The sequence below is a fragment of the Euleptes europaea genome, chromosome 3 (genome assembly GCF_029931775.1).
Source record: "Euleptes europaea isolate rEulEur1 chromosome 3, rEulEur1.hap1, whole genome shotgun sequence".
In the NCBI taxonomy this organism is placed as follows: domain Eukaryota; kingdom Metazoa; phylum Chordata; class Lepidosauria; order Squamata; family Sphaerodactylidae; genus Euleptes; species Euleptes europaea.
In genome coordinates, this window is record NC_079314.1 from 55934810 (window position 1) to 55959134 (window position 24325).

At 43.2% G+C, this 24325-nt stretch overlaps 1 protein-coding gene across 2 annotated transcripts in view; it reads left to right on the forward strand.

Moving 5' to 3' along the window:
• The window catches only part of GRM8 (glutamate metabotropic receptor 8), a 599857-nt gene that overhangs the window by 558569 nt on the left and 16963 nt on the right, over positions 1–24325 (forward strand). The window contains exon 9 of one of the 2 annotated variants that reach the window (XM_056846078.1): positions 12980–13281. In XM_056846078.1, coding sequence (XP_056702056.1) covers positions 12980–13279 — 300 coding nt within the window. In that variant the 3' untranslated portion in view covers positions 13280–13281. The remainder of the gene's footprint in view (positions 1–12979; positions 13282–24325) is intronic. The other variant, XM_056846079.1, reaches the window with a different exon arrangement.

A 24325-nucleotide genomic window follows, 5' to 3' on the forward strand; every position in this document is an offset into this window, starting at 1 on the left:
TTTAAGTTTTAATTATCAAATATAAACAATGTAGCAGTAGCAAAAGAATGGAGGGATCAGGTTTTAATTCTCTCGGTAGCCAAGAAGCAATACGAAGTTGTGAAAGGGATTTCCACTTCCCAAGACTCATCAGCTCATGACTGCATTGATTCTCTGAGAAGTCAAGTGTCTATACTCTGCAATACCCCCCATTCTGTTCCTTCTTTGACTCAGCTGAGTGATCCTTCTGCATCCAGAGAGCTGAGCTTTTGTGTCAAATTTGTGTTAGCATTATTAAAGAGACATTAACATGTTCAAAGCTCAGTATGTTTGTGGGTGAACCATGGCAGTAAAAGTGGGACTTACCTCCTGAAATTTCTACATTTCAAAAACTCAAAAATGAAATCTCTCAGAACTCTTTACTAGATTGAGAGGGGGGGTAGCAAGGAACAGAATGCTGAGACAAACCAAACATGGCTGCATTCCTATCTTTTAATGCTGAGGATTGGATGGCTGGAGAAAGCCAGAGCTCTGACTGGGCATGGAGGACTATCTGTCTGACTGTCCTATTCATGCTTGGCTGCTCAGTATGAAAATACCAGACATTTATATGTCTGGTATTTTCTCACTTCCTTTCCCTGACGGAAAGCATGAACAGTAGACTGTCTGGGTCAATACCGGACAACTGGCAACTCTATTCTCTACCAATTATCCGTTGATAAACCTAACTTCCAACCATATGCCAAACCTAACTTCCAACCATTTGCCAAACCTTAAGCCTAACTATTATGAGCTCAGAGTTAATGCTCCTAACTGTATTGCTGGGGTATCACTGCTTGCTGAACTGGGCCTTAGCTCCCTTGAAGCTCAGATTTGGGCTGCGACCTATAGATTTTGGGTTAAGATTTACTTCTCCACAAAGTTGAATGTATAGTTACATCTCCCTCAAGCTGATTCCTGTCAAACCCTGTGGAGTAAACTAGTTTAATGTCGTATCCAGTCTTTAGGAATATCTCTTTCTGACCTAAAAGAGCACGGGTCATCAGCAGCTCTTTCTTCCATCTTGAGCTGCTTGCAAAAACTGGATTCTGGAAGTACTATAGTAAGAGCACGTAGGACAGGGGTGGGGAACCTTTTTCCTGCCAAGGGCCATTCACACATTTATAACATCTTTCGGGGGCCATATCAGGTGTAGATCTCCCAGTGGGGGGGGAGAGGCTAGGGTTGCCAGTCTCCAGCCACCACCTGGAGGTTGGCAACCCCAGGGGAGGCCACCCAGAGAAGGCCTGCAGGGCGCCCCCACTCCCCCCTCCCAGGTGGGAGGGCAGCCAGCGGTGGGCCCCAGAAAACGAGGCGCCAGGGGGGCGCAGCCCACAGTCGATTGGCAAGGGAGGAAGGGAGGAAGGAAAACAGAGAAAGAGGAAAAGGGAGGGAGGGAGAAAGAGAGAGAAAGGGAGAAAGAAATGGAGAGAGGGGGAGAAAGAAAGAAAAGGACAGAGGGAAAGAAAATAAAGGACGTAGGGAGACAAAGAAAGAGACAGAAAAAAGAGGGAGGAAGAGAGGGAGAGAAAGGAGAAAGAGTGACAGAAAAAGAGGAAGAGAGAAAAGCCTTCCCCCCCCACACACACACACACACGCGCATGCCAGCCTGCGCGACCGGGCCCCAGCCACCCCACCTCCCCTGCCCACACACACACACCCAGTGGCGCACAGAGCACCAAGCAACCAGGCCCCAGTCTTCGTGCACTTCCCCCCCCAGAGTCCATAAAAGCCCTCCCCAAGCCCAATTGGTTCTGCATGCATGCTCTGCCGCCGGGAGCCGCCAACCTCTCCCCCCACCCCCGCTGCTCAACAGTCGACAGGCAGCGAGAGGGGCTTACAATGTGCCGCAGCGTTCCTGCACGCCGCAGCTGTAGGGGGCAGCCTTGGGGGAAGAGTCCCTCCCCCTCCCCTCTCGCCGACCAACAACCAACAGTCAGTGAGAGGAAGTCCAAAGGGCGCTACAAGGGCGCTGTAAGCCGTGGCCCCAGGAACACCCTCGGGGAGGGCCACCCTGCGCCCCACCTCCGTGGCAGGGTTCCCTGAGCTCTCGAGGGCCACAAAAAATGTCCTTGGGGGGCGCATACGGCCCCCGGGCCTGAGGTTCCCCACCCCTGACGTAGGATGTGCTCACCTCTATACCTGGGTCTAAACTTGCTGCAATCCCTCCCAATGTACTTTGATTTTCTGATAATCCTGCGATACAGACGATTAATGCTCATGATTCCAGGCAATCAGCAAATATAACATTCCCAAATACAGTTTTCCCTTTTATCTAATCATGTGCTCGATAGTGTCAACATTCCTTTTCACGCTTTATAAATTAGCCAGAGATTAATGAATGAAGTTTGTTAAGCTATAAGCAATACTCACATAATAACTTCAGTTAAACGCAGACTAGCTTATCAAGAGGTTTAACTTAAATGTGCTTCTTCATGTGCTCATGTGCATTTCACAGGATTGAAAGAAGGAAGAATATTGTTCAGAAATGTTTAGCTTTGGTGTACACAGTATCGACCATCACCATGCCTTGGGACTATTGCTTTTTAAAAGTTATTGATAAGCAAAACTGATTGAATAGCAATCACATAACTGCTTTATGCCAAGTCAGACAATTGATCCATATAGTCAATATTGCCTGCTACCTGAGAGCCTTTTAAGCGGAGATGACTGCTGTTAAATACAGGATCTTCTGAATGCAAGGCAGATGCTCTGCTGCTGAGCCATGGCCCCTCAGTAAGCATGTCTTGCTGTAAACAAATGGCAATCTGTTTTTATCTGCTTTTGGAAGTGCATTTTGGATATATATCTGCTTATCTAGATTGGGGTGAAATTAATGCTGTTGCTGGCATTAATTACACTGTTGTTCAGGAGATCTTCGTCTACATACACTTCTTGTACTTATTTTCTTCTACATGCATTTCTTATTTTGGGATTTTTCAAGGACAGCAAAGGAGCTTAAATTTGCTACAAGGGAAAAAAAGTTGAACTGCACATTTGCAACTTTAAACTGCACAACTTGCAACTTGGGGACTGACCATCCCCAAGTAGGGTTCCCAAGTGCCTGGTGAGGGCTGGCAATTGCCCGCCAACTCACTGGGCTGCCCGCTGCTCCTCAGCTGGCCGGCAGGTGGAAGTAGGCCAGCTGGGAGGGGCAGCGATCTGTGCTTGCCATGTGCACTCACACTACACTGCCAGCACAGGTTACCCTGGAAGTGCCAGCAATGCTCTAGTTATCTCCCCCAAAACTCTATGATTTCCATAGAGTTTTCGGAGAGGGATTGCTAGAGCATCGAGTACACTTGTCACTTCCAAGGTAAACCCAGAAGTGAGAGAATTGTGCTGTGTACTTTGCTGCCCCGCATTGACACAGATATGAAGCTCCCATAGGAGGCCAGGTAGGACCTGGCAATGTTATCCCCAAGATACAGTTTGTTCTTGTTGTGTTTTTGTGTGCGGGTATTTAAATTATATTTATTTTACTGTATTAAATAGTATTTTTATTTGTAATAACCCATTTTGGGTTCTGTTAGAGAGAAAATCGACCAATACCTACTAATAAAATGCAAGAAGTACATTCTGTGACATTTCTCTATAAAGCTCAGATGTATACAAGATAAACACAGTGACAATTCAGAACAGCAGTAATGAATGATAAAACAATCTTGCTAAACTTGCTAAGCTAATTTAACATCAGTAGTGTAAGAGAAACTCAGACTCCCTCTGAAGCCCCAATTGGAGAGTATCCAATACTATCCTAGTTTGTCTCGTAGAAGCTCTACATGAGGAAGAAAACACCAAATCAATACATTCTTGGAAACCAAAACTGGTGGTGGTGATTTGAGTCAGCGATGCAGAGGCTACTGAAGCCAGAATTAGTAATAATGGAATTTTGCAACTTGGAATATTCTGTCTAGTGTTAACAAAAGCAAGAATTGTGATACTTGGAGAGGAAAAATTCCTTGCTTGTTTGTAGCGACCTTGCATAGACAGCACAGAGTGGGTGCCTACACACATGCAAATAGACTCGGCCCATGTAATTATTAGCAACAGGTACCATTCTCTAGGTGCAGTGTATGTTAGTGAACCCTCCCTTTCCTGTTGATATGCTTTATGGCTTTATAAGTATACAGCTAACATATCTGATATCACTTCCTTTTCAAACTGTATTTTGTGCATTGGTTCTTGTAGGTTATCCGGGCTGTGTAACCGTGGTCTTGGAATTTTCTTTCCTGACATTTCGCCAGCAACTGTGGCAGGCATCTTCAGAATAGTAACACTGAAGGACAGTGTCTCTCAGTGTCAAGGGTGTAGGAAGAGTAATATATAGTCAGAAAGGGGTTGGGTTTGAGCTGAGTATTGTCCTGCAAAAGTAATGTGCTAATCATTGTCCTGTAAGTATCAAGATAATGTGCTAATGAGGGTATGGTATGTTAATATGGAACCATTGTATCCTGAAGTGATCTGTTAATGTGTGTAATCCAAAGCTAATCTGCATGGCTATTGTTGAATGTTGTCTTTGTTAGTCTGGAGGTTTTTTAGAACAGGAAGCCAAGCCTTATTCATTCTTAAACTCTCCTCTTTTCTGTTAAAGTTGTGCTGATGTTTATGAATTTCAATGGCTTCTCTGTGCAATCTGACAAAATAGTTGGTAGAATTGTCCAGTCTTTCAGTGTCTTGGAATAAGACCCTGTGTCCTGTTTGTGTCAGTCCATGTTCAGCCACTGCTGATTTCTCAGGTTGGCCAAGTCTGCAGTATCTTTCATGTTCTTTTATCCTTGTTTGTATGCTGCGTTTTGTGGTCCCGATGTAAACTTGTCCACAGCTGCAAGGTATACGATATACTCCTGCAGAGGTGAGGGGGTCTCTTTTGTCTTTTGCTGATCGTAGCATTTGTTGTATTTTCTTGGTGGGTTTAAACACTGTTTGTAGGTTATGTTTTTTCAAAAGTTTCTCCATCCTATCAGTGACTCCTTTAATAAATGGCAAGAATACCTTTCCTATGGGAGACTGTTTTTCCTGAGTTTTCTGATTTTTGTTTGGTTTAATGGCCCTTCTGGTTTCATTCTTGAAAGGTATTCTTGCCATTTATTAAAGGAGTCACTGATAGGATGGAGAAACTTTTGAAAAAACATAACCTACAAACAGTGTTTAAACCCACCAAGAAAATACAACAAATGCTACGATCAGCAAAAGACAAAAGAGACCCCCTCACCTCTGCAGGAGTATATCGTATACCTTGCAGCTGTGGACAAGTTTACATCGGGACCACAAAACGCAGCATACAAACAAGGATAAAAGAACATGAAAGATACTGCAGACTTGGCCAACCTGAGAAATCAGCAGTGGCTGAACATGGACTGACACAAACAGGACACAGGGTCTTATTCCAAGACACTGAAAGACTGGACAGTTCTACCAACTATTTTGTCAGATTGCACAGAGAAGCCATTGAAATTCATAAACATCAGCACAACTTTAACAGAAAAGAGGAGAGTTTAAGAATGAATAAGGCTTGGCTTCCTGTTCTAAAAAACCTCCAGACTAACAAAGACAACATTCAACAATAGCCATGCAGATTAGCTTTGGATTACACACATTAACAGATCACTTCAGGATACAATGGTTCCATATTAACATACCATACCCTCATTAGCACATTATCTTGATACTTACAGGACAATGATTAGCACATTACTTTTGCAGGACAATACTCAGCTCAAACCCAACCCCTTTCTGACTATATATTACTCTTCCTACACCCTTGACACTGAGAGACACTGTCCTTCAGTGTTACTACTCTGAAGATGCCTGCCACAGTTGCTGGCGAAATGTCAGGAAAGAAAATTCCAAGACCACTGTTACACAGCCCGGATAACCTACAAGAACCAATGAACTCTGACCGTGAAAGCCTTCGACTGTATTTTGTGCATTCTTGGTTCCTTAGTTCAGTATGAAACACAATGAGGGTCATTCAGAGATTAAGGGCTTATTAAAACAAACTGCCTTTGCGTGTTTACTTTATTGATTTTTAAAAAGACATTATTTGCTGAAACAGCTTATTTGCAAAGTTAAGAAAGGAAGTCACAAAACTACAAACAATGTAAAGTGATTAAAAAGCCCAAAACATATTGATGCCTACTATTGTCAGGTAGAAAATAATCAAATAGAATACAAATTCAGTCAAATGTTAAACCAAATTACTTGGTTCTTTGGATCAGGATGCTAAGAAAAGCAAATTTCGACTAGATGCAGGTATGAAAAACCTCTTTTTATAGTTTTAAAAATGTGATGGAAAGGTAGCTATTTACAGCCCATTCCTGAGCCGAAAGTTCTTTGGAGGATGAAAGTCCTGTGGAGGCCAGGAAGGGGCTGCGCTGGCATTCGGACCCCCTGCGCCGGTGTTGGCATTACTTGCACTGGCGAGGATGGGCCCAATGCCAGCAGGAAGGCCTGGACCCTGGTCACTCGGCGCTGCCGGGGCAGCACCACCCGGGGACGCTGGCTGGGCATTCTGCCAGCATCCCACAGGTACAAAGCCCTGCTCCAGCATCCCGGGGGGTGCCCCTGGGACATGCTGGGGGCAGAGCTGCCAATAGGCAGCTTCCTGTCCCCTTTTGGTGTGGCACGCTGGTGGGACGAACAGTGATGCTGTGCCTGCTTTTTTGCCGGCGCAGCATTGCAGTTCTCAATGGGGTTTTCTAGCATAGCGCTGAATTGGGGAGTTTCTTGGAGCTAGCTACTGGCATCCAATAATAGTTACTTCAGCTACTTTCCACTGCAGGAATTGGTGGATTGATACCGTAGGGACCTAGAAGAAGAGTTGGTTTTTATATGCCGACTTTCTCTATCACTTTAGGATTCTCTATCAAACTGGTTTACAATCACCTTCCCTTCCCCTCCCCACAACAGGCACCCTATGAGGTAGGTGGGGCTGAGAGAGCTCGAAGAGAGCTGTGACTAGCCCAGCGTCACCCAGCTGGCTTCATGTGTGGGAGTGTGGAAACCAACCCTGTTCACCCGATTAGAGTCCACTGCTCATGTGGAGGAGTGGGGAATCAAACCTGGCTCAGATTTGAGTCTACTGTTCTTAACCACTACACCACACTGGCAAACCAAGTTTGCCCAGTTATATATTTTAATAGGTCAAAGCTGTCAGGAATACTGCAAGTCTTGGTTAACTTGGTGAGCAGGGTCTCAGGACTGCTTAGTCTGATGACAGCTGAGACAACCACTGTGGGTTCTGACCAACCCAGTATGCCAAGGGTGTTTAATGATTTGGAAACGCCTTGTTCAACACAGTTAGTCTGTGTCTGTGAGGAACACTGAGCAGTTTCATAACCACACAGAGACTCAAAGAAAGATGGGTCACCCATTCAGGTCATTTAACAGGGAGGAATCATCTCAAGCATTTAAACTTGCACTGAAAGGGGAAGATGTTTTCTCTCCATTGCAAGGTATTGCATTAATAAAGTTGTGGTCCAGTTTTCTTCCTTATAACTGCAAGGTGGCTCATTATTTTAAGTGTGAATGTGCAAATGGTGACCTATGCAAAGTCTTGAACTGCCTGCAATCCTATGCATGATGTCTAGGAAGTAAATGTCTTAGAAATCAAGCACACTTCCTTTTGAGAGCCAAAGCATGCAAGGTGATGGCAAATTTACAGCTGTTCAGAGCATTTTTATGGCTAAATAGCAACTGTGGAAGGCCTTACTTGTGGTCGGATGTGCATCATAGGATTCATGGAGGGGGAGTTTAACCCTTTCCCTAACCCTATATGGTGTTCCCAGTCTCAGATCCCTACTAGGCTTCTTTTTCTCTCTCCTATCCTGTCACTCTCTGTGTGATACTTAGCAACCAAGAGAGAGCTGAGGTGCCTGGAAGGGTTAAGTGGATTTTGTGGAATCCCATCCTCCCTTGGTGGATTTTCTCCATGCTCCTCCAAGACTCCATCTGAGCCCTGGAAGCATCAGGCGGAGCCGCTACCACTGCTGAGAGTACCAGTCACTCTTATGGAGGGTTGCCAGCTCCGGGTTGGGAAATACCTGGAGATTTTTGGGGCAGAGACTGAGGAGGGCGGGGTTTGGAGAGGGGAAGGACTTCATGCCATAGAGTCAAATTGCCAAAGAGGCCATTTTCTCCAGGGGATCTGATCTCTCTCTCTTTTTTTTTAACAAGTTTTATTAATTTTACATATATACGGTGATATAAAGAAAGGAAAAGACAAAAAAAGGTGAAGGGGGAAGGGGTACCCCCACTTCTTCTAACATCCTAATTGAGTTACAGATATATTCCTTTTTCTGGTCTTGGTCAATCTAAATACATTTATGCATACATATTTGCTTGAGTTTAAGGTTAATCTAAATCAAACACTGGTTTAATTAACATTTATTCCCTATTAAACCAGTTTTGTGTTGTTCAAGATTTTTTTTATATATAGTTACTTATGAGTTATTCTTTCTCTTTTTTATTCCCTTGTTCTCCCTTATCCTCTCTGGTTTCTATGTAATTTTATACATCAAGGGTTTATCGTTTCATCGTTCACAACCTTTCAGAAATATATAAAAGGGTTCCCAAAATTTTTGATGGTATTCGTATGTTCTGTCTTTTAGAAGATCGGTGAGTCTCGCCATGTTGGCATATTCGCTCGATTTTTCCAGCCAGGTTGTAGTGTCTGGGATACAATCAGATTTCCGTGTTGTCGCTATTACTATTCTTGCCACTGTTACTAGATATTTAATCATAATGTGATGGTCTTTTTTGATATTCCTTGGCATCATGTTAAGTAGAAACATTTTAGGATCAAAATCAATATGCTGTTTAAGTATTTTTTCAATATTTTTATGTATTTCTTTCCAAAATATCTGTACTCTACAACATGTCCACCAACAATGATAACACGTGCCCGTATTACTGTGACATTTCCAGCACATTCCTGATGTTGATTTGTCTATATTTTGAATATCATTAGGGGTGATGTACCAGAGGTAAAATATTTTAAACCACTTCTCTATGATGTTTTGATTAACCATGAATTTCATCCCTTTCTTCCATAAATTTTCCCAATTTTCCAGTGGGATACTTTCTTTAAAAATTTCCATCCACTTGATTACACAAGTTTTTATCTGTTCTGCTTCCGTGTCGTATTTTAGAAGTAGTTTGTATATTTTTCCCAATAGGTGCTCTTCAGATTTTATTATTATTTTCTCAAATTCTGTTTCTTCTTTCCACTTCCCTGCTATCATGCAATCACTTTTAAGTCTTGATATCAGTTGCTAATGAGCAAACCCGCTAAGTTTAGGATTCAATATTGCTACCTCTTGCCATGTTTTTATCTTTCCGTTTTTGTGCAATAAATCTTGGTACCTGATATGTCCAAATTCTTTTCTTTCATTGTTATTTCCATAAGCATTGTAATGAGCCTTTAATAAGGAGTGGGACTGAGGCTGTGTTTGTTCTTATTCCATATCCGAATTAAGCTTTCACCAATAGGATGTGGAAGATATTGTTTCATTTCCTTTGTTACATTTTATTCGATAATAACTGATGGAGTCCACAATTAAGCTCAGCTTGAGGGGAACTGATCTCTGTCGGCTGGAGATCAGTTGTAATAGTGGGATATCTCCAGCTACTACCTGGAGGTTGGCAATCGTACTCTTATGCCATACTTCCGGTGTTGGGGGGCACCAGAAAGAGAGTGCTGCTGAAGCTTGAATGAGTGGGTAGGTGATGGTTAAGGACTGCATGCAAGATAACACATACAGCATACACCCTTTTCCATCACTCCTATGCAGTAGACCTGGCCAGGGGAAGTGGCATTGCCATTCTTTAGCAATTACAAACATGCATGAGATTAATTCATGTGAGGCCCTGAGTAACCATGGTTAGGATTGGGCTGTACTTTGTTTTCAAGTGTTCTGTCATTCTAAGAGAGGTTGATTGTGTAGCCCTAAAGAGCACTATTGGATTTTGTAAAATGTGATCTGGCAGATTTTTCTACAGATTTACACAAGTGCTCTATTGAGTGGCTCCATGGAGAGAATTCACACCACTTAAGCAAATTTGTCATAGTTTTCACCTAACAGCATTTGAAATGAGAGCCATGTTTGTCAGTAGTCTCTGAGGATAAAATGTCAAATGGAAAAATGTGTCTCTTACAATAAAGAGCATTCCAAATGTGCCATTATTGCGGCTTCATTAAATCTGCTTATTTCTTTATGTTTTGCTTTGTGATGGAACTTAATTTGCAGAGAGCACTGGCTTCAGTAAAACATTTGAACTGAAAGATGGCATTATTACTGAAAGGATATTTACATTGCAGCTTGGGTTTAATGCACTAGCGCTGGCTGGCCCTAAAAACACAGCAGAGAAGATGAATTATCAGTAAGGACATGAATGGGCTTTCGTAATGTCTTACAGAACTGATACAATGCCCTTATTGCTGTGAGTCATGCGTTTAGAAATTAAATTTGCTCTCTTGTAGGACCATAGTGAGACACCCCATTATTCCTTGCCATTATCAAATACAGCAGCTATTTTGTTACTTACAATTGTTAATTGATTACTGATATGGATTGCATCCAAAACATCACCCAATGTCATGAAGCTGAAGATACAACATTTACTCACTTCCACATTTTTGCTGCAGCACACTGAAATTCTGCTCTGGGGAGTAGGGTTGCCAACTGTAGCTTGGGAGATTGCTGTAGATCGGGGGTGGAGCCCAGGGGAGATCACAGTTTGGGGAGGGGAGGGAACTTAGCAGGGATGTCATTCCATACAGAAGAGGCCATTTCCTCCAAGGGAACTGACCTCTGTAGTCTGGAGATCAGTTGTAACTCCAGGAGAATCCCAGGCCCAAACTGGATGATGACTGCCATACCTTGGAGTCAAGAGATCATCAGGAACAATGGGGGGTCGAAGTGGAGAATCTGCAGTGGGAAGGGGGAAGTAGACAAAAATTGTCTTTCTCATCTGCCAGTGGAAATGCTATGTCATTAGTGTAAGTACCATTACTCTGATGGAATGGCACATTTCGATCCAACCCATTAATAACAACACACAATGAGGTTTCTTGTGCTTGAACCAAGATGAACTGAGTAAAGCTTGAGTTTACTAGTGGTTATAAGAGTATGGTTAAACTGGAAGTTTTGGGTGAACAGGAAGGTATGATGAAAGAACTGGGAACATGGCTTTAGAACAATTCGTATTCCTGCATGCTACAGGCAATTCTCTTCCATTCCAGCTTATACAGAGTGAGAGAGAGAGATGAAATGTCAAATCATGGTAGCATTAATGAAGTGTTTTTTTCCTCCTCTGGAAGTAGAGGAAAGAAAACAAGTCATGTTAACAAAAGGCATGCCTCCAAATAGGTGAATGTGAAAAGTCTGAGGAGAAATTCAGCTTCCTGCTATAAACAAGATTTGTTTCAAATTGTTTTCTCGCAGGCAATATATTCTGATGGCCTATTTGTAATGCTCATAGTTTCCCAAAGTATTTATTGTATACCATACTATATTGTCATTAGAATTCAATACCAGTGTAGAATTTAGTTTACAATCACTCACTTCAGTTCCGCCATGGAAAACTAATTTTCTGGTAGGCCAGGGATTCAAACACTAAATCCACATGTTTTCGATTTAAATTTTGTTTGACTCAAGTTGCAATTTTTAACAGTGTTTCAGATACCAACTGCAAGAAACTTCTGTTTCTTAGACTGGATGAGTACAGTCTCATCTTCCTAGCTGTTTAAATTCAGTTCAGCCACACTGACGTGTAATCCAAAACCAAAGATAGCACACTCTTGATTATTTGAGGGTTGTTTTTTTTTAAAAAAAAAAAACCCTCACTCAGTGGGAAGACAGACACTTACAGCCCATTCCTGGGGGGAGGGGTATTTCTGCATTGGCTGGGAGCTGAGCACCCATGAGAGCTCCTCAGAGGCTTCCCAGCTGCCACAGAAGTAAAAAAAAGGTATTTAAAAAACAAAAATATAGAAAAGGGAAAAGATGCCCCATTGAGAACAGCAAGGCTATGACACCAAAAAAGTGTCATAATAACGCTGCTGTGCAAGGGGGCATTCCTGGGATGAGCGGGGTTAGGAGGCTGATTAGCATCAGCTCTGTCCCTGGGAACATGCTGGGAACGCCTCCCTCATGCCAGGGCGGGCGTTCTCTTCTGGGATTTAGTTCCTGGAGTGGTTGCACGGGCAGCGAGGTCCAGTGGAGTTCCATGGCTCCTGGATGCCAACATGTTTGCCCCCGCACTGGCATGGGTGCCATTTTATTCCATTATAAAGTGTCACCTATGCCGGCACAGGGTCACACCAGCTCCTAAAGAGCTGTCCCCCCTTCAGGAATGGGCTCTTATTCCAATTAAAGACAACATGTGTGAAACGTTGTCTTGGCTTATGTGTCAAATTAACTGCATGACACCCCTTCCCTCATTCAGTTACATAATTACCTAGTGAATGTTTTTATTCAAATTAGCAAAAAAAGTTATATAATTTCTGCATTGATTACAAAATTATACATAAAGTTGTATCTTGAAATTTGGTTCTCTAGGACTCTATGGGTTGTATCCAGACTAAATTTTCTGTTAACAAAAGGCACTTCCATCAGTGGAACAGAACTTTTCTGCCTGACCTATCCCAGAGGACCATTTCAGGTAACTCAGGGGTTAGCAGCAGGAAGGGGGAGGCAGAAGGGTTCCATTGATGGAAGCGCCTTTTATTAATGGAAGCCGAACTTTGGATCCCACTCCGTGACATTACATTAACATAGTAAGCGTGTGAGAGTCCAGATGTTTATACCAGTTTATTAAAAGTAGCATTGTCCCCGATTTTGAATAAGAAGTAATGTAAAGAAAATATTTTAAGCAAGCTACTATCATTGTTGAAATGTTTTACATAAGCTTTCCTGATGTTGATTATCCTATCGCATTTTCTTTTCTCTTTTCCTAGATGTACATCCAGACAACAACACTTACAGTGTCCATGAGTTTAAGTGCTTCTGTGTCTCTGGGCATGCTCTATATGCCCAAAGTTTATATTATCATTTTTCATCCAGAGCAAAATGTTCAAAAACGGAAGAGGAGTTTCAAGGCTGTTGTGACAGCAGCCACAATGCAAAGCAAGCTGATCCAAAAGGGAAACGACAGACCAAATGGCGAGGTCAAAACTGAACTTTGTGAAAGTCTTGAAACCAACAGTAAGTCATCCGTAGACTTAACCATGGTCAAGAGTGGCAGCACTTCCCAATAGATGTACGTTCACAGGAATGCTTAATAAACCACAATTTTTTTCTTGGCTTGCTCTGCATGAACTGAGAGATGTGTTAGAATTCATGTGGCCACTATTTAATGAATTTTGTAAAAATAATGTTCATGTAAACAACTATTCAACTTAAAATTCCAGTGTTGCTCATCAGGGCTATATTATATTACGTTTTAGCAGAAGTGTAATACAAAGGTCTGTTCAATAACATGATTTGTTCCAAATTTCAGTATTCCTTGTTACACCTACCAACCTCATGATCTCACTTTCTGACCTTGTTGTACAACTCAGCATCTTCCACATGTTTTTTTCAAGCAGTCTTATGAAGGACCACACTTACCAAGTGAATCGTAAAATTATTGCTCGGTCCACATAATTAAGAACAACCTAAATGAGACAAAACAATATGCAGGCTTTTGAGTTCTACAGAACTCTTCAACCTGCTGGATCATCGTTTGTTTTTTAAAAGATAAGTTTCAGGCATCCTCCTTCCCTTATGTTTTTAAAACTCATCCAGCCTGATGAACTGTTCTGGAGAGCACAAAAGCTTGCACACTTTTTTGGTGACATTTTGGTTGCCCCCTAATAAAATGTGTTATGCAGCTTTTTTTTTTTAGGGTTTTGCTCTGGACCAGTATGACTATCTGAAAGCTCTTGTCGCTAGGGCTGTTGAAAAAAAAATTCAGTATAGTTCGGATTCGGCTGAATTTGGCCTGTCTGGATTCGGGATATGCCGAAGTCCAAACTCCCCCACTTCGGGTCCGTGCAATTCGGCGCGAATTAATAGTTCGGGGGAAAAATTTGGCCGAATAAAGCCATTAAAAACACAAGTGCACCTTTCCGCGGCTCCGGGGGGGGCATTTCTGGGGGTAGAGGTCCCAAACTTTCAGCAGAGCTTCAAAGGACCCTTCTTGCCAGACCCCCCAAGTTTTGTAAAGATTGGGTCGGGGGGGCTGAGATATGGGCCCCGAAAGGGGTCCCCCACCCTTAATGTGCATCTCTGAGCAGAGCTTGCTGCCCACGCACAAAGCTCCCAGCCCCGACAAACAGCTGAGCTGTGGGGAGCAAGGGAAGGGGAAGGTGCGAAGAAGTTTGCAAAGCAACACAACTGCAAAGCAACACAACCATGCAAAGCAACACAACCATGCAAAGCAACACGTTTGCAACCATGCAAAGCAACACCTGACACCTGGGAGTTTGCAAACCATGGAAAGGGACAGAGGCAGCTAGCTATGCATAATGAGCAGGAGGGGGTGGAATTTCCCCTTTTGCATCGGACTCGAGTCGGGACCAGGCAAATGCATTCTTTAAGTCACCATTTGAAAACCAGTTTTGAGCAAGCATCAAAATAGAGACTCGAGGGGGCACACACACCCCAGGCAGAATGGGCAAAAGCCTCCTTTGGCTTCCCCCCACCCACAGAAACTGCTCCCTCCCCACACACACACAGACTCTGCTTTCCCCCCCCCACACACACACAGGAGAAAAATTATAGATTAAAGCCCCCAAAGGGGTCTTACTGTGGCGGTCTTCTGTTCCATCAGGAGGGGCTGGGAGGAATGGGTAATCCAATACGATTCTATTTAAGCACGGGAGGTTTTGCCTTGGATTTGCCGCTCTGGAGATGCATACAGGATCGGGTGATCCATTCATCCCAATAGGGAAAAGGGGAAAGCCCATATCTCGGGACCCCCTGACCCAATGTTTACAAAACTTGGGGGGTCTCTTAAGAAGGCTCATCTGAAGCTATGCTGAATGTTTGGGGGTTGCACCACCAAAAATGCACCCCCTGCAGCCACGGAAAGAGAAAAGGGGGAGCCCATATTTCTGCCCCCACTGAACCCATCTTTACAAAACTTGGGGGTCTCTTAAGAAGGCTTGTCTGAAGTTATGCTGAAAGTTTGGGGGCTGCACCCCCAAAAAAGCACCCCCTGCAGCCACCGAAATGGAAAAGGGGGGGAAAGGGGTGGAGCCCATATCTCGGGACCCCCTGACCCAATGTTTACAAAACTTGGGGGGTCTCTTAAGAAGGCTTGTCTGAAGCTCTGCTGAGTTTGGGGTCTCTACCCCCCAAAATGCACCCCCTGCCACCACAGAAAGGAGCGAATGTGCACACCCACCCCCCACGAGGATTTCTCTCTCTTTCTCTCCCCGGCCGGGCCACGCAGCAGCTGATTCCTCCAGTACTCAATCCTGACTGATTGGCCAGAAGAAATGCTGCTTACTGACGGTTATGCTGCTGCGCCCTGAATTTGCCGAATTTATTCGTGAACTCCCGAACTCGCTGAATTCGGCTCCCCCATTTCCCTGCCATTTTTGAGTTTGGTTCGTCCCCAACTAAAAACTGCCGAATCAGGGGAAATTCAGCTGTTTTTCGGTTCGGGCCGAACCGAATCGACAGCCCTACTTGTCGCATGGTGAAAATGTTCTCTGTATTTGTTACAAAAAGGGTAGTTGTTTGCCTGGGACACAATGCTAAGTTAAACAGAAATCCTGAAAGTATTTACTTGGGAGTAAGTTCCATTTAACTGAGTAGGCCTCACTCCTGAATAAACACCCATAGAATTGGTCTATAGGTGGTTGATGGTTTTAGTAATCTTTTACCTGTTTTCCAAGCCCTCCTGTATGAATTTTGTTGCTCTATTAACAAAATGAGTAAGTAGGGAAAGTTACATTTTTGTCACCTTGAAATGGTCCTTGAATCCTGGCACATCTCTCAATAACTTTCCTTCAAGTAGGGTAGTTCTTGCATCTTCTGGCAGCATGTGGTCAAAGCATGTTATATGAAACTTACTTAAAAAGGGCAATGGATTTGAGCAAAGTCAGAGGCAAACATTTTTTTTAAAAACAGGCATTGATAAAAAAGCTTCATTTCCAATAACTTGTTGACTGATGCCTGACCAACACAAAGTTGGCCATAATTTGTTCGTTTTCATTTAGTGTCATCAGTCCTAAAAAACTCAAGAGAGTATTAGCAAAGAGTCCTAAGTTCCTGCTCTCTGACTTCTGCAGGCTTTGAGAGAAGTTGCATCTGATTCAAAGAAAGGATATGTGTAATCATATAAATGGTGCCCTTAGTCATCACTATTGGAAATACTGAGGTGGTTCCAACCATCTTTCAAGGTGCCTTTCTCCAACCTAAGGAGCCTTCCTCCAAATTAAGCAGCACTTCCTTCAGTGGAAGAGCTGTTGGAAGAAGGCTTCAAACTTTGTTCAGTGGAGAGGGAGGATTGGGGTAGGATCCACCCCCAAAAAGCATGATGCATGAACTATAATGGGCATGATGATGTTTTTAAACTCAAGCACAAATTTAATCTATTTGGGGGGTGGACAAAGTACAGTAGGTGACACCAGTGCTTGAAGGTAGCCCCTGTATTTTGAAAAGGTGCTCCTAGTTCAGAAGAACTGACTCCTCACTTCAATAGCAGCCATGTAAGACCAGCTGCCCTTTCAGAGAGAGCCCTTCCCCCTTCACGCAACAGCTTCCCAACTTGCATGGCTATGAGTCCACATAACTCAGGGAATCAACATTCCTGGGTTTGGAAAGGTCTGCATCCGTCAGCGCCTTCCTCTGCCAGATCATAGGATCCGCCCCTACATGTAAAAGTGAGCTATGTTACACTTACTACTGGGTTGGGCTTTATGGTGAAAGTCTCAATATGGTGCTGTGGTTAGTCACCTGACACAAGGACAGGAAGGACATATATATTTCAGCTTTTGTGTGCAGCAGCCACTTGTGTAATGGGTGACAGGGAGAATTCTGTCATAGAAGGAGTGGGGACATAATGATCTTAACAGAGAGTATCAAGAGGAAAGGCTGCCATAAACCCCTCTCCCATCACTGCTGGTTTATAGAAGAGAGAATGTCTATGGATGCAGGTTTTCTTATCCTTGTCTGACAGACTGGCTGCATATTTCCTCTGTTACAGAATTAAGTAAGGAGCATTGTCCTGATTTGCTTCTCGTCTCCCTGGTTTTGATTTGTGTGGAAACTGAAAGAAGTTGCTTGAGTTTTCTATGCATCACAGCTTTAATGAGTGAACCTGCTAAAGGAGAGTTCTGTCCCTGAGCTCTTTAAACTGTGACCATCCACAAGCATGGCTGCAACTGGAAAAGTGTTCCAGTGTGTCATATGCAGCCAAATACATACTTCCTGTAGTGACTATCTTGACTTCATCCCTGAATCGTCTCTATGGCTTTAAAACATAGCTCCAGCGCCTGCCTTTTAAGGCTTTGATCCATGTTCTGTAAAGTGCCAGCAGCAGGAAAATTCAAACAGCCAACATTTCTCCACTTTGAAGCTCTCCCAACCCCCCAAATAATTGAGCTGTCTTGACTGAAAGACAGCCACTCAGAGTTCTCTCGGCTTTTCCAAATGCCATCTTGTAGCTATTAGATGACCTTAACTTTCTTCCCTTCTGCCAAAATAATTATTTGTGGAAACTTTTAGAGCTTCTGGTACGCTGATAGGCAAGGGAAGCTGCTCTAAAGCCTCTTTTAAACTCAGGAGCTATAATAGTACCGGAACAGCATACAGCCAATGCTCCTTCTTGCTAACAGTTGTGACCCTTGGGTCTCAAATTACTTTTACAATATGACTGCAGCAGCACTCTAGTCTTGAGGAACAATGATGTAATTAGAAAAAGTACAGAGCAGCTGAAAGAATCAGGTCTAACAGCTTGATTCAATATGGGCTTACCTGGAATAAATTCAGAATAGGTGTGCTTGGGGTTGTGTCCTGTAACATTTGGATTCTGTCTCTGACTTTGACTCAGGTGGCCTCAGAGAACTTTTACAGTACTTGTTTAAATTGGGTTGAAAACTACTTTAGCTCTCCTAGAGTCTTCTAAACCATCCTGTGAGGGAATCTTACATAAACGTCAACTGCTTTTGATTCTTTCTTGCACTACTAACGTTATGAGGATTATTATGTTAATGTTTGGTCATTATCATGATAAAAGGGAAGACATATTTGTAACATGAGCATTCTGGTCAATATTTATAGTATAAATCTGATAGAATTCATTTCATGTCTGAAAATGCCCCAAGGCTATCAAAAAGGCATTTATTACAGATCCTTATCCCTTACACACTGCTGTAGTATATAAGGTTCCTTGGTTCAAATTGTGAGCAATAGAAATTTGACTAGTTTTTCTTTGTTTTTGTTTTTACTTTTTAAAAAGGCAGACATTTAGCATACAGAATTTCTACAGTGCTTTGACTCTTCAAAGCCTATTTCAGAGGTTTCACAAGGATAAAGCATAACAATAACAACAAAACCATTGGAGCAAAACAGGTTTTGGAAAACCCAGATTAAAGCTTCAGTAATGGCAGGAGGACAGTATATTATCCTTAAGGTGTGTGAAACCTTCAAAGACATCAATTTGCCCTTGGAAGCTGAAGTAGCTTAAAGAGCCTGTATGAAAGGCACCTTGAAATACCAGGAAAGATAACTCCAGTGTTCTAAGCAGTGTTGTAGGGTATTCTTATTTTATGGAACCACTTATAAAGGTGTCTTAATTTAGTTGTTTGGAAAATACCTTTAAAGGTTTGGACAAAACAGGCCTCCTCCTTTCTATTTTGTTATAATAGTTACTTTAATTCTTGGTTTTTAGAAACCAATTTAGAAAATTCATTTTGCTCAGTTTGAGCAAAAAACATATTGTTTTTGGTACATTTTGAAACAAAAAAAATGTTCAGTATCACTATCATTTTTAGCTGGCTGGTCTTCCAAACCAAGATGATGGTAATGAGGACCACGTCACTTTTCCAGTTTTGAAAGTCACTTTTCAAGTTATAACCATTTCCTCTTATTACCTTTTTTTTCTTTTTTAAAAGAGGAATTTCTCTTTAATTTCTCTTTGTAGAGAATCAGTGCACCCTTTTGTAACTTTAACCCTTGATGCTGTTTTATGTTACACACCACAAGGTGATGCTCTAGCAGGAAGATAGGAAAGTTTGGGAACACATTGCCTGCCTCCAAGTATCTACATAGTGAAATTCTGAAATTTTTGAAGAACATCCTTCCTGCCCCTCCTCTCTTGGAATTAAAAATTCATTAAAAAGAGGGAAAGAAACAGATTGTTGGATTTCAGGGAGAAATTGTGTAAAGAGGAATTTAGAGAATTTCTCTCAATAATGTCAGTTTTTAAACGCTTCCTGCCTAGTTTTGGTGTCCAACTAGACAGAAAAAATAGAATATTAATCCTAACAGAGCAATCCACAAGGGGGGGGGGGGGCAAAAGGGTATAAGAGCCAGTGTGACCCCTGCACTGACATTAGTGCCACTTTCACCAGCCAGACTGGCACTAACACCAATGCAGGGCCACTTATGCTGGCTCCAGGGAGCAGCAGCACGGTAGTGTGAGGTTTGGGAGCTGACGTAGCCTTGCTGGCAGCGTTTCCCCAGTGCAAGGGCTCAGGCCAATGCCAAAGGGGGCATTCCTGGGGCAGTCCTTAAGCCCTTTTGCCCCAGGAATGTCCCCTTTAGCAGGCGTCAAATTGCGCCTGCAAAATTGCTGGCCCAGCCTCATGAAACCCTATGGAATGGTTTCACAGGGTTTCCTACAAAATATCAATTTTAGCTTGCTGTGCTCGTCAGCAAGCTACTCAGGAGGCGGTGCGGATTCGGCATCCCCCAGCGCTCCCTTACCATCACCCCACTTAGGATTGCACTGTAAGTCTAAATTCTCCTCTCCATTATTCTACATTGACAATTTTGTTTATAACATATGTTTCAACCCATATAGATGGTATTGTAGTGTAAGTCAAATAAGTTTAGATTCCTAGAAGAAAAGCACCTGAACTCCGAGGACCCGTTCCCTTCATACCTTTATTATTACATAGCACTGAAATGGATACACTTGTTTGGAATGGAAGCTTCTTCTTTTTTACCAGTAGAGCCCCATGGCGCAGAGTGGTGAGCTGTAATACTGCAGTCTAAACTCCGCTCAAGACCTGAGTTCAGTCCAGATGGAAGTTGGTTTCAGGTAGCCGGCTCAGGGTTGACTCAGCCTTCCATCCTTCCAAGGTCAGTAAAATGAGTACCCAGCTTGCTGAGGGTAAAGTGTAGACGACTAGAGAAGGGAATGGCAAACCACCTCATAAACATAGTCTACCTAGTAAATAGAGTTGCCAAACTCCAGGTGGTTGCAGGAGATCTCCTGCTATTACAACTGATCTCCAGCAATAGAGATTAGTTCACCTAGAGAAAATGGCCGCTTTGGCAATTGGACTCTATGGCATTGAAGTCCCTCCCTTCCCAAACCGCGCCCTCCTCAGGCTGTGCCCCAAAAACCTCCCGCCGGTGGCGAAGAGGGACCTGGCAACCCTACTAGTAAATGTTGTGATATGATGTCTCCCCATGGTTCAGTAATGTCCTGGTGCTTTACCTTTAGACACTTAGCCCAGACTTAGATAGCCCAGTCTAGCCCAATCTTGTCAGATGTCAGAAGCTAAGCAGGCTTGATCCTGGTTATTTGGATGGGAGACCACCAAGCAATACCAGGGTCCTGATGCAGAGGCAGGCAATGGCAAACCACCTATGAATGTTTTTTGCCTTGAAAACCCTAAGGAGTTGCCATAAGTCAGCTGTGACTTAATGGCAAAACAAAGAGACACTTTTTGAGGAAAAAAAATAAAACATACCCTTTCAACTTCACCTGTAACAGAGTATTTGAGACATGTTTTCCAAGTCGTTGGCTATAGTTCTGTGCATGGTTATTTGGAAGTAAACCCCTCTGAACTCTGGGATTTCCTCTTACCAAGCAAGAGGACTGTTTCATCTTTGGTTTTGATGTAGCTCTCTCATTTGATTCCAAGGGACTTAAGTGGCCAAGAGAAGTCTGTTCATTCGAGTTTATCATGCCAAATTTACAGCCATCTCTGGTCACCTATGCCTGGCAAGCGTGATTCATTATTATAACTGTGAATTGCCCCACAGCCTTTAAAACCAAGATACCAGCTGCCGAGTCTTTGAAATCCCCAGACAGAAGCAGTAAGCTCATTATAGTAAACTGTGGATGATACTTAAGAGGATGTTCATGAAATCAAGAGAGAAAAGAAAAGCTGAGTATCCTTGTAGGCAGTGATTTTTTTTAAGTAAAATGGAATTGACAAGAAAGTTATCAACTTTACAAACCTTGCACACACATGCTTAAGATTATAGCTAGGTTCAGCTCATTTTTTAACATTGGAAGTCATTGATGCATAGTTGTTACTGCTGGCTTCAAGAACATTTTAAATAGACAGATTTGCATTACTTTTCTTGATTGCATTCATCCTGAGCAGAATGCTGACTCGCAAAACAATTGCAGCATGAAAAGAGGATATCTGGAGGTGGCTAAAATGTTTCATAAATTTCTCCCATCCCAGCTTCTCTTTCATGTTTGTGTTCAAATCCAGCTCCAATAGGGTTGCCAGACAAAGCCTAGAAACCAGCAGAAGTGTTGGTGGTGGGAACATGGACAGAGTAACATCACACCAGGGGGAAACCTGGAAGTGATGTAGGGTAATTCTAGGAATTGCCAGAAACTCTATGGTTTTACCATAGAGTTTCTGCCAATGCCTAGAATTACCCCATATTAATTCTAGGTTTCCACCAAAAGTGATGTAGAAATTCCACTGACATCACTTTTATTTTTAATTGTTCTCACTCTGTCTCTCAGAGTGGTGGTGGACAAAGAGAGTTGCCAGTGGAAGACCTCCCACCATTGTAGGATGACTGGCAGCCCAAAGCTTCAATCAGCTGTTGCATTAACATGAAATTTGTTCCCTTTTAAAATTGTCATTCCTTTCTCTCTCTGCAAAAAGGGATACTCTCACCTAGCCAATGGGATTTGGTTATGTGCTGACATCATTGAAGACAAATGAACTGAAGGCCCATCTTATTGTCCCACATGACAATATCACTTGATTGCAGGACAAAAACAATGGTTTTAAAAGAAAAATGTAGCAACACTGCAACAGCTGATTGGAGCAACAGAGATTCAGGCCAACAAGTAGAGATGCCAATCTCCAGGTGGGGCCTGGAGTAGGGTTGCCAGGTCTTTCTTTGCTACCGGCAGGAGGTTTTTGGGATGGAGCCTGAGGAGAGTGGGGTTTGGGGAGGGGAGGGACTTCAATGCCATAGAGTCCAATTGCTGAAGTGGCCATTTTCTCTAGATGTAGTCTGGAGATCAGTTGTAATAGCAGGAGCTCTCCTGCTAGTACCTGGAGGTTGGCGACCCCAGCATGGAGTTCTTCCTGAATCGCAACTGATCTCCAAACTACAAAGATCATATTCACATATTCCCTACTCTACATTCCTCCACATATTCCCTACCCCACAGAGATTTCCCCCAACTGTCCAGCAATTTCCTAGGCCATAGTTGGCACCCCTACCAGGATGTCTGGGGCAGCTGTTTTTTCTTTTGGTGGTGGGGGACTGATATTGAACAGCTTGACTACCTAAGAGAGAAGAGAACATTTTCTCGCACACCTCATTGACTGAAAAGGGGGAACACAGTTCTGTTTATTGTATTTTATTTGTACCTTGCTTGTCTCAATGTCCCAATGGGGACCCAATGGGGACCCAACGTGACTTAAAAATTCCCCCCCCTCCATTTTCTCCTCAGAACAACACTGAGAGCTAGATTAAGCTTAAGAGTAATTTGCCCAAAATTACCCAGCAAGCTTCCATGATAGAATGGGACTTTGAAACTGAATCTCCTATATCCTACCTTAACACTTTAATCACTATGAAAAAAACATTGTGCCAAATTGTAGGAGTCAAAGTGCCTCTTGAAACCCTCCTCCTCCTCCTTCTTTCTTCTTCTTCCTCTTCTTGATGAAAAGTAGCCTGTGGAACAATAACAGCCCATTCCTGAAATGATGGCATGCGGAGTCAGTGGGGAGGAGGAGTAGAGCCTCCTCCTAAACCGCTTCGCACACACCGGGCTAAAAGCCCCATTGAAAACAGCGAGGCTGCGCCTGCTCAAAAGCAGGCGCAGCACCACCGTTCCCGGTGCTGGCGTAACTGGGCAAACCAGGATAGGAAGCTGCCTAACTGGCGGCTCCTCCTCTCAAAATGCTCCTGGAATGCCCCCCTGCATTGGCGCAGCCTCTCTACGCTGTGGCCTGCGCCACGGAGAGGCCGCGCCAGCGGAGGAGAGAGGCACGGTCCCGCAGCGCTCTGCCACCAGCGGGACTGGCCTCAACGCCAGCATAACTGTGTGTAATCACAGTTTTACATGCACTTACGCTGGCGGCGGGGTCAAGCTGCCTCCTAAGAGGTTTTGGGGGTCCTTTTCAGGAATGGGCTGTAAGTTCACCAAAGCTAAAAAGAATGTGCATGTTTGTTTTCTAATCAAAGTACAGCCAACTCTACGCTGGACTGTGCAGACTCCTGTTTGTTCTGTAGCTCATCTAAAAATTACTTTGATCAGAAAAGTCTAATCAAGTTACAGATCATTAAAGTGATTCCCTTTTCTGAGAGCAGAATCTTGTTATGGCTCTAATTTTCAAGAGTCCTGATTAGGACTGCAAGCACGAATCAATGAAACTGTTTGATTAACCAATTACATTTGTCAGCCTGGGTTAAAATTTAACCCCAATTTAATCGGTGAGAGTGAGTCACAGCGCCATTGCTGAGTTGATAAAAAAATATGACTGAGTCTAAAAATGGGGGCTCACAAGACTGAATGTTCCACTATTCAAAAATATTCTTCACACCAAAACCTGGCAAGTCAGAAGGAAGGGCTGTTCTCTAGTCTTCTCTCTGATGTTTATATGCAGGGAATACTTCCCCCCACCCAAACAAAAAAAAAAAAAAACTTGCAATTGAAGTGGGGCCACCTTAGTAAGAAGTAGGCCTGAAAACTCTGGGATATGAGTTTCAGGGCACCCTCAAGATTTTACTCTTACATTACAGAGAACACAGGTTGGATCTGGGGCCCCCATCCTGTGTAACAAACCACCAGACATGAGGTGCAGGTTCTCCTCAATACCCATGTTTGTGGTGCCTGATTTATTTGAACTATGGCACATGTGAAGAAG